Source organism: Lepidochelys kempii, chromosome 23 (genome assembly GCF_965140285.1).
Source record: "Lepidochelys kempii isolate rLepKem1 chromosome 23, rLepKem1.hap1, whole genome shotgun sequence".
Classification (NCBI taxonomy): domain Eukaryota; kingdom Metazoa; phylum Chordata; order Testudines; family Cheloniidae; genus Lepidochelys; species Lepidochelys kempii.
This window is the reverse complement of record NC_136402.1, coordinates 8306515-8316843: the sequence shown is the minus strand read 5'-3', so window position 1 is coordinate 8316843 and position 10329 is coordinate 8306515. Positions and strand designations below refer to the sequence as shown.

At 64.6% G+C, this 10329-nt stretch overlaps 1 protein-coding gene across 1 annotated transcript; it reads right to left on the bottom strand.

Annotated features, from left to right (window-relative positions):
* Positions 1 to 1240: 1240 nt before the first annotated feature.
* LOC140901961 (snake venom vascular endothelial growth factor toxin ICPP) lies at positions 1241 to 10001 on the bottom strand. Its single transcript, XM_073321467.2, has 7 exons — positions 9791 to 10001; positions 6411 to 6441; positions 5817 to 6013; positions 4104 to 4183; positions 3106 to 3135; positions 2418 to 2483; positions 1241 to 1942 (listed from the first exon to the last, which is right to left on the bottom strand). The coding sequence occupies exons 1-7, from the start codon at positions 9851 to 9853 to the stop codon at positions 1906 to 1908; spliced, it is 504 nt and encodes a 167-aa protein (XP_073177568.1). The 5' UTR covers positions 9854 to 10001; the 3' UTR covers positions 1241 to 1905.
* Between the last annotated feature and the right edge of the window lie 328 nt (positions 10002 to 10329).

The window sequence follows — 10329 nt, the reverse complement described above, 5'->3', positions numbered from 1 at the left end:
CGTGAGCGTGTCCCTCCCTGTCCACGTCCGTTCCTCCTCCGTGTCCCTCTGCATGTATTTATCTCTGTGTGTGTCTCTCTCTGTGTGTATCCACTTGGGCGTCCCGCTCCATCTGTCCCCCTCCCTGTGGCCTGGTCTACACTGAAAAATGAGACTGACCTAAATCACTCTGGCCTGTGAAAAACGTCGTGCCCTGAGCACCATCATTAGGGCGATGAACCTCCCGTGTAGCCGTGGCTAAGCACAGGAAAGGAGTCTTCTAGCGACGCACAAACCCCTTCCGTCAGGGTCGGCACTTCAATGCTACCGCGGCAGCCTGGCTGCGGTGCTGTGCAGGCAGCCGCAGCGTGGTGTGCATGTCTGTCCCTCCGGCCGTCCAGGCCTCGGCTGCACCGTCCCAGGTGCCGCCCGAACGAGCCGCGCACTCCAGCCTGCACCGCCCCGGGCACCCTTTCAGCTGGGTCAAAATGCCCCAGTCATCCCCCTGCCCCCGGAGGCCAGTGTGGTGGGGCAGGGCCACGATCCGCCCCCGCCACTGCTCGGGGGGGGAACGTTCTGCAGCTTGCTTTGGCACAGCACGGCGCAACCCCAGCAGCTCCACCTGGAACAAAGCAGGCAGAGGGGGGACAGGATCCTTCCCCCACCCCCTGCATCCTCCCCCCTTCCCCCCAGAGTGGGTGCAATGGGCCGGTGCTGGGACCAGATCAGCTGTCTGCGCTGCCCCGTCTGTCTGCGTGGGCCAGGCTCAGAGGCTGGCAGGCTGAGCCTGCTGGTTCTCAGGGCACAGGAGCTGGGTTGGGGGAGACCAGGAAGGGATTGAACCCCAAAGCTGAGGCCATGCTGTGCACCCTGCAGGGCCCCCCACCAGCACTGAGCCCATCACGCTACGGGAAGGTGACACGGATGACTGTACAGATGGGGGCAGGGCGGTCCCGTGCCATGAGGGGCGTTTAATAAATGCCCTTGGGGTATGAAACCAGGGAACCCACGTCTGTGCCAACACAGCCTAGCAGCCCAACCCGGAGTCCCCAACAGCCTCCACCTTCCCCCCCATGACAGAGCAACTACCTCTTCCTCCCCTCGCCCAGCCTGCTGCCAGGGGCCGTGGGTCACACCACCCACCCACAGGGCCCCTGGCATCGTGTCACAGGTGTGCTCGTTCTGGGGGTCTCTGGGCTACCCCCCCAGCCCATCATGCACTGGTGGGGCTGGGGCATCAATCAGGCGAGGAGACACTCACGACAGGGCAGGGAGGAGATGGGGTTTATTGTGGGTTCAGTATCTGTGCACGGGTTATACACGAGCTCTCTGCAGCCTAAGAACGGGGGAGGCCAGGCCGGGCGTCGCAGTCCCCCAGATTTCACCAGCTCAGGAGCTGAGCAGACGTGGCCCAGGAACGCGCTGCCCAGAGCATCTCGCTACGGGCGGCTCCTGTGCCCATGTGGGGGGACCTGGCTCCTATCTGGGGGAGGCTCCTGAAGCTGGGGTGGGGGAAGGGGGCTGGCTCCTGGGCTCCCATTGCTGGAAAGGGGGACCAAACCCCCATCTACCCACCATCCGCTCCTGGCCCTGGGGCACCTGGCCTGAAGCTCCCTTTGCCAGAAGTTCAGGTCCTCAATTCCCCATCCTGCCTACCCCCCAACGTCAACCTGGGAGCCCCTGGCCACCCTGGGCAGAACTCCCTGAAACAGCAGCCTCTTGAGAGCGAGTCCCCTCCCGCCACTGCCCTAGAGGCATCACCCCTTGGCCCTCTCATGTGGGGGTCACCAGCCTCCCAGCCTGGGCGCTGCATGTGGGCTCGTTCACTGGGTGCTGGAGGTGGTCCCAGCTCCAGTCTGCATTGAGGGCTGCACCCTGTACCCCCACCTGGGCGCAGGACCGGTTCCTTCACCCCGGGCCTCGGCCTCAGCTCCTTGGCTCCCTCTGCAGTGGGGGCTGCCACCTGTGGGGGAAACACACACAATGGCCTCATACAGCAGACCCGGACCAGTGGGAAGAGGGGAGGGTGGAGCGTGACTAGGACAAGGCCTCCCTGGGGTCCATCACCCCCACCACCTGCCCCTGCCCTGTGCCCACCCCCCACTGGAGAAACGGCCCCCCTCTCTCCTGATCCGCTCACCCCAATTCCCGAGCCGGCTGGGACTCACCTGGAGAAGCTGAGAGCCCCAGAGTGCAGGGCCTGGGGAGAGAATCTGGGCGCCGTGGCTGGTGTCCGCCCACGCTGGCCAGACTCCGTGGGAGGGAGGGAGAGTGGGCCAGGGCCATGGGGGCTGGAGCCCAACCCCCCTGAGACCACAGCAGTCTCTTCCCCTCCCCCCAACTCCCAGCAGCCTCTGCATTCCAAGGTGCCCCCACCTGCCCACACCATCGCCCCCCACACCAGCCCCTCTGCCCCCCATGCCCTGGTGTGTACATACAGAGGGGTGGGGAGGGGCATAGGGCCCGGCTCCCGAGGTCTCCTCCTGGGCCCTCTCTTGCTGTCTCTGGAAGAGGTGGGGGGGAGTTACTTTGCATGCCAGGCCCCCTGCCCCGCTCTGAGGGCTCCCTTCCCTCACCCCACATCCTGCAGCTCTGCCATGCCCCCCCTCCCCCAGATTTGGGGCACCAGCCCAGGGAACTTAGGGCCCAGAGGGGGGATGGCACCCTGCACCCCAAACCTACAGATCACTGCACCCACTGGGCACCAGCCAGAGCCCTGAGGTCCCAGACATGGCCCCAGCCCTGCACCAGAGACCCCAGCCATGCTAAAGCAGAGGGTGGGGGGAGGGGGATCCCCCTCCCCGCTATTTCCTGACTTGTGCTCACCACCCCCCCTCACCGTGTCTGTCCATCTCTCCCCTCCCCCCACTGCAGCTGGGGGTCTCTCCCCCAATTCATCAAATTTTCTAGGGACTCTCCCCATCACCAGAGAGCCCAGTCCCCCCTGCTTCCCTCCCCAGCCCCCCAAGGAACCTGCTGAACCCCCCCTGCTTCCCTACTCAGCCCCCCAATGAACCCCGTGCACCACAGGGAGCCCCCCATTTCCCTTCCCAACCCTCCCAAGGAACCCCCAGCACCCCAGGGACACCCCCCCCCCGGGCTCTTCCACCCCAAGCCAGCACCTACCTCTCACTTTTCAATCGTTTCCTCCGAGGCCTGAAAGCAGAGACACGCTGATAAGGGGGGTGCGGGGGTTGAGTCCAGCCAGGGACATGTCTCCCTGTGGGGGATGGTGTGCAGGGTATGGAACCCCCACCCCCAGGGTCCTGGGGCTGGGACCCCGACTGATCTCTGGTGGGGCTCAGGCCCAGTCTGGGAACCAACAGCGAGTCCCTGAGGGGGCGCTGAATGAACAGGGCAGCTGCCCTCTACACCCACAGGCCACCTTCCCCCCCACTGGCCACAACCCACCCCCAGCACATGCATCGGCCCCCTCTCCCTCACACAGGCACTGGCCCCCACTGGCCACACTATCCCCCCCCCCCCGACAGAGAATCATAGAAGATCTGGATTGGAAGGGGCCTCAGGAGGTCACCTAGTCCAACCCCCTGTTCAAAGCAGGCACCAGCCACGTGCCTCTACCCCCCCACAAGCTGCACCCCCCCCCACCATCAATCTGTGTTTCACCTGTGCTTGTACCCGGCCACAGGGCCCCCCTCACCTGCACACGCCGGCCATGCGCCCCCCCGACCTGCACGCGCCGGCCGCGCCCCCCCCCTGCACGCGCCGGCTGCACCCTCCCTCACCTCCATGCGCCGGCCGCGCCCCCCCCACCTGCACGCGCCGGCCGCGCCCTCCCTCACCTCCATGCGCCGGCCGCGCACCCCCCCCCACCTGCACGCGCCGGCCGCGCACCCCCCCTCACCTGCACGCGCCGGCCATACCCCCCCACCTGCATGCACCCGCCGCGCCCCCCCCCCACCTGCACGCGCCGGCCGTGCCCCCCTCACCTCCATGCGCCGGCCGCGCACCCCCCCCCACCTGCACGCGCCGGCCGCGCACCCCCCCCTCACCTGCACGCGCCGGCCGCGCCCCCCTCACCTGCACGCGCCGGCCATACCCCCCCACCTGCATGCACCCGCCGCGCCCCCCCCACCTGCACGCGCCGGCCGTGCCCCCCTCACCTGCATGCGCAGCGGCTGTGCTCTGTGAACCTCATCTCCTCCTGCTGACTCTTCCCCTGGATCGGGCTGAGGCGGACGACCTGGCAGGAGGATGCAGCTCACTGGTACCCTGTCGCCCAGCCTGCCCCGGGCCCAAGTACTGGCCAGGCTGGGGGGCTACCAGGGACAGGGAGCTGGGGGGGGGCAGTGCCCCAAGGAGTCTGCCCGCGGCCCCTAGGCCCTACCATCATACAGAGAATACATACAGTAACTCCACACTTAAAGTCCTCCAGGTTAATGTTGTTTCCTTACTGATCAGTTAGGGAACAGGCTCCTTTACAGTTGTGCAATGGTCACTTGGCAGCCGCCTGCTTTGGCCACTGCTTGCAGAAAGAGCAGCCCCTTGGAGCGAGCTGGTGGGGGCTTGGAACCAGGGTGGGCCGGCAGCCCCCCCATCAGCTCCCCGCTCCCCTAAGTTCCCTGTGCGCAATTGCTGGGCAGTTCAGCTGTCCCTCCCCCCACTGCCTGGGAGCCGCTCCGGGAGCCTCCGGCTTGCTGTGCAGAGGTGGGGGGAAGAGGGGTACTAATGTCAGGGTCCCCCCCTCCTGTATCCATCTCCATAGAGCAGCGGAGGGGGGAACGGGGGGGACATAGTCACGACAGGGCTCAGGAGGGAGGGAGCTTGCCGGCAGCAGCGGCTGTCTCAACTTGCTGGTCTACTTAAAAGGGCAATGTACTTAGAGTGCGGCCAGCCTCCTTAAAGGGGCAATGCCATCTCTCTCTCTCACGCAGGGTATCTGTCTCTCTCTGCCATGCCGTCTCCCGCCCCTCCATTTGTGCCCCCTTGTAGCATATGAGGCTCCATTAACAACAATGTGTTAACCCTGGAGGGCTCAGCCGAGTTAGTGGTAAGCTAACAGTTAGTGGTAAGCTAAATGCCCAAATAAATGTGTGTTAGTCTCGAAGGTGCCTCAAGGACGCCTCATTGTTTTTATTTAGCAGGAAGGCATTCCTGGGAACTATCCCACCCTCTGACTTCAGCACTGCACCCAAGCTTCACAGTCATCCTTGCTGTGTACAGGATTAAATTGTTTATTTAAAACTTATACTGTGTATATGTGTGTGTATATATATATAGAGAGAAAGTGTCTTTTTTTCTAGCAAAAAAATTTCCCTGGTACCTAACCCCCCCCATTTACATTAATCCTTATGGGGAAATTGGATTTGCTTAACATCATTTTGCTTAAAGTAGCATTTTTCAGGAGGATAACTACAGCGTTAAGCGAGGAGTTACTGTCCCATGCTAGGGCACCAGCAGCCTGTAGAACTTACTGCCACAAGGTCTCAGCCAGGCCAAGAGCCGAGCAGGAGCCTGAGCTGGCCAGACGTGCCTCTGGTCCAGGGAACAGCCGGTTACACTCCACAGGGCCAGAGGGCGAGCCGCCCCCATCCCCGCCCTTCATCCCTGGCCATATTATTCCAGAGTTAACCACCAGGGGGCTCTGTGCACCTTCCCCCAAGGCAGCTGGGACTAGTCACTGCAGGAGGCCGGATACCGGGCTAGATGGGCCTGGCAGAGCCAAGGTCTTCTGTCCTGTCAGCACTGGGTGCCAGCACTTCCCCTGTGGCTGGGAGAGCCATGGCAGGAGTACAGGGGGCCATTTGCCAGCCGCAGCCCTACACAGGACAGGGCCGGAGCCCAGGGGTCCGAGTGCCCCCCACCCCCAGGCCCACCTGCATGGCCACGGGGCGGGTCTCCACAGCGACGCACTCCAGGTCCTCGTCGCCGCAGCAGCCCACGCAGCGCCGCAGCGGGACACAGGATGGCTTGAACACGTGCTCAGCCTCTTGCGGGAACTCGCCCAGCACGTCCACCAGGGTCTCCAGGGCACGGCAGTAACTGCGGCTCCACACCTCCTCGAAGGGGACCACTGCGGGGAGCGGGGAGTTACCAGCACTGGGCTGCAACTCGGCCTTCCCCCACTGAGCCACAGGACCCCACTCCCACCTCCTACTCGCCCTCAGCCCCTCCTCAACCCTCCCCCACTGCCCTGTCCTTCCCCTGCCCCTCCTCAAAACCCCCCACCGCTGCCCTGTCCTCCCCCAGCCCCTCCTCAAAACCCCACAGCACTGACCTGTCCTCCTCCAGCCCCCCCCCCTCGACCCTGAGTCCCCTGCCGCTCCGAAAAGCCTTGCACAGCTCTTTCTCCACCATCCCCTCTGCTGCCCCAGCCTTGCTGCCCCCCCAGGGCACTCTGAGTGCGGGGGCAGCAGAGCTGGGACCAGGCAGGGAGCCAAGAGCTGCAGCCGAGGGGCTGGGACACTCACCTGCTGCCGTCTGGCCCAGTGAGGGCGCCACCTGCAACACAGAGACCGGTTAGAAACCAGCACCCCAAAGCAGCCCTATTCCTGCCCCTCCCCCAGCCACCCCCAGCTCCTGCCCCCAGTCCCTGCCCCTAGCTCCGCCTCACCACAGTGACTCCCAGTCCCTGCCCCTCCCTCCCCCCAGTCCCTAGCTCCCCCTCACCACAGCCACCCCCAGCTCGGGCCCCCCAGTCCCTGCACCTAGCTCACCGCTTACCACAGCCCCCAGCTCTAGCCGAGTGGCTCCCAAACTTTAACAACCTGTGAACCCCTTTCACTAAAAGGTCAAGTCTCACGAACCCCCTCCTAAAAATGCATATCTCCAGGGATCTTCTCCTTTATCATTTATAAATGATAAAAGCCGTGACCTTGGAAATATAAAATGTGTTTTTATGACATGCTTATTACACACTATTTATTACTAATTCTTATTTAGCATGACAGTGTGTTTATTACATTATGAAAACGGCAACACTCTTCCAAGATCTCACGTTCGTAGCTTGTATCACTTTGAGTAAGCCTGTTATAAGCCAAGACTCCTACGTGTCATCAGGGAGCATCAGATGTGAAACAGCAGGAAGGGATTTAAGAAGCCAACTCAAAGGCAACACAACACAAGCATTCAGGTCCTGAGCAGTCCAGGCAAACAACGCACATTACAACAAAGCTCAGACTTGTTCTTCATAATAATTTTTAAAACAGCAAAAAAATATCCACCTCCCTTTCCATTTCTTATAAGGAGTCTTGAAGTTTAAATCTGCTCCGAGTGATAGAGATGCTTGCTTTAGACAGATATGATCTGATAGAAATGATCTGCTTAGCTCCTGGAAGTCCAGGGGCTCCGGGCTGCTGGCTCCAGGCTGCCCAGGGTCCCTAGGGACAGCTCTGTCTGCTATTTGGGAATTTTTTCCCGAGAACCCACTGTAACATTTTGCGAACCCCAGTTTGGAAACCACTGCTCTGGCCCCTGCCCTTGCCCCACCTTCACCCCCTAGTTATCCCACCTTCCGGCTCTGGAGGGGGGCAAGCAGAGGTCTGCCCCTCTCCATCACTAGATGTTGCCCCAGGGGCCAGAGTTAAGGCTGCTGGTCCCTTAGGTCCCTGTGTCCTGGCTCCTGCCATGGGATGTGGGGAGGAAGGGGCATGTATGGCTTCTGCCCCACCCCTCCCGGCTGCAGCCCCAGGCTCTGTCACTAGCAGAGCAAGCTGCAGCTACAGAGAAGCCCTGGGAGAGGGGACAGGCCAAGGGAGCAGCACCCAGAGGGGTCATGGTGAAAACTTGGGGGTCTGCTGTTCCCAGTCAGCCACCAGAGGGCGCCCCAGCTCCATGAGAGCAGGTGGGTGCCCAGCCTGCGGCCTTGGGGGTCACCAAGAGCAGCGGGCAGACCCTGAAGCTCCTGACTTGGGGCTCTGGGTTCTAACCCCAGACCAGGCGGCCCCAGTTGCCTCTTCCCAGAGGGCCTGATTCCTAAAAACAGGGCTTCCAGGCCTATCCCGCTGTGCCAAAGAGCAGCCGTCTCTGGGGGGGGGGGAGGCGAAGGAGGTGGCAGCAACAGATTAGGACAAGAAATGAGGAAGAATCTGGGGCTTGGAGATTAGCAGAGTGGGAATGGGGCAGATGACTGGGGCTACACCCCACCCTCTCCATCACAAGCACCTCACCCACTCCCCCTCCCCTCACAAACACCCCACCCTCCCCCACACACCATCCACTCCCCCTCCCCTCACACCACACAACCCTCCCTATCACAAACACTCCACCCTCCCACACACACAATCCATTCCCCCCCCAACACCACACCACCCTCCCCCTCCCAAACACCCCACCCGCCCTCCCACACATACAACCTCTTCCCCCTGCCCCCATATCATCCCCCACTCCCCATCCCATCATCCCAGCCACACCACCCACTCCCCCTCCCCAATACCACCCCTCGACCCCCACTCATCTCTCCCCCTCACACACCCCGCATCCCACCACCCATTCCCCCCGCCCCCACACACCTTCCCTCGCTCCAAGGGCCAGGGGAGCTTTAATGATCTCAATGTACTAATCTCATCCCGCCTGGGGGGGTCACGACTGGCCGCGCTATAACCCAGACCAGTGGCTGGAGGGGGCGAGGTCTTTTGAGTCTCCGAAGCATCCCGGTGGCTCGCCGGGGGGAAGGGGACGCGGGTCTAAGGGCAGACGGGCTGCGGTCGGGGGGAGGGGGGCATCTGAGCATCTGCCCCAGAGCTCGGACTTATGGGGGAGGGGGGAGCCGCTCGACTGAACCCGCGGGGCACCGGGCTTCTGGGGGGGGGGGCGGGGTACCACACACGTCCCGCACCTCCGGGAGTGGGGGCTCAGGGCCAGCGCCGGGAGCGCAGGGAAGGGGGGACACGGGGGTGCCGTCCGGGCCGGTGTAGCTGGAGCTGGAAGCCCCGGGGGAGGGACGCGCCACAAGCAGGGCGGCTGGAGCAGGCTGCTGGGGGGGGGGGGGTGTGCTGGATCCTGGGCTCTAGAGCTGGCTGTGGTGAGGGGGGCTGGATGCGGGGGGTCTGGAGCAGGCTGCGGGGAGGGACTGGATGGGGGCGGCTGGAGCAGGCTGTGGGAACGGGGCTGGATCGGGGCGGGGGGGCTGCAGCAGGCTTTTGGGAGGGGGCTGGAGCAGGCTGCGGGGAGGGGGCTGGATCCTGGGGGTTTGGTGCAGGCTGTGGGGAGGGGGCTGGATGCGGGGGGTCTGGAGCAGGCTGCGGGGAGGGGGCTGGATCCTGGGGGTCTGGTGCAGGCTGTGGGGAGGGGGCTGGATGCGGGGGGTCTGGAGCAGGCTGCGGGGAGGGCTCCTCTGCCTGCGGGACCGTGTCCCACGGAGCCGGGCTGGGCGCGACCCCCGAGCAAGGCCTGGCTCAGCAGCGCGGCGGGATAATGGCCTCAGGGGCGACCCCAAGCGGAGGGGCCTTGGCTCCATGTACCCGGGAAACCGCGGCCACTTCAAACCAGGTCCGCCCAGTCTCCAGCGGGCTCAGCCCGGCCCGGCTCCGAGCCGGGACCTCGGGGGCTGGGCACCGGCCGCGCCCCCCGCCGCGGGGCAGCCGGTGCCCGGTGAGCAGAGCGCAGCTGGCCAGGCTGGGAAAGGCCGGGGCCGCCCGCTCCCCTCCGACCCAGCCGCTGGCAGGAAGCAGGGGGGAGCCGAGCCGGGCACAAACCGGCCCGGGGCAGGGCGCTGCACCCCAGCTCCGCTATCCAGCCCTCCGGGCGCGGTGCCTGGCCCGGAGCGCTGGGCACAGGGCTGCGCCGCTCCCGGCGGGCGCCCCGTCCACCCAGGGCAGCAGGCGGGCCGAGCCCACCCCGCAGCCCTTACCTGGCAGCGGGCTCCCCAACACAGCAGGGCGGCCGCCAGCAGCCACCGGCTTCCCGGCCCCATCCCGGGGGCGGCTGCGGGGGAGCAGGGCAGAGCGCTGTGGCCCGGCCCGGCCCGGAGTTTCTGCCCCCGGGCGCGCCGCGAGCTCCGCCTGCAGCCCGGACCGGAGCCCGGCAGCGTCTGACGCTGGGACTGGGCTGAGCCGCGGGCTCCGGGCTGGGGTGGGGAGAGCGATGGGCAGAGACAGGAACCAAGGAGGTTCCAGTGGGAGGATCCAGCCCCAGAACCGGACCTGCGCTCCCGCCCCCGCCGCCAGCAAGGGGGAACCGGGGAGGGGTTATTTCCAATATAACCCCCTCATTTCCCCCCCAGCGCCCCATGCATCGCCCCCAGCCCCCCTCCCCTTGCACCACCCCATCCCCCATGCATCACCCCAGCGCTCCCACCCCCTGCATCACCCAGCCCCCATGTATAACGCCCAGCGCCCCTTCCTCCTCCATCACCCCAGCCCGCCATGTACCCCCAGCGCCCCCTCTCCC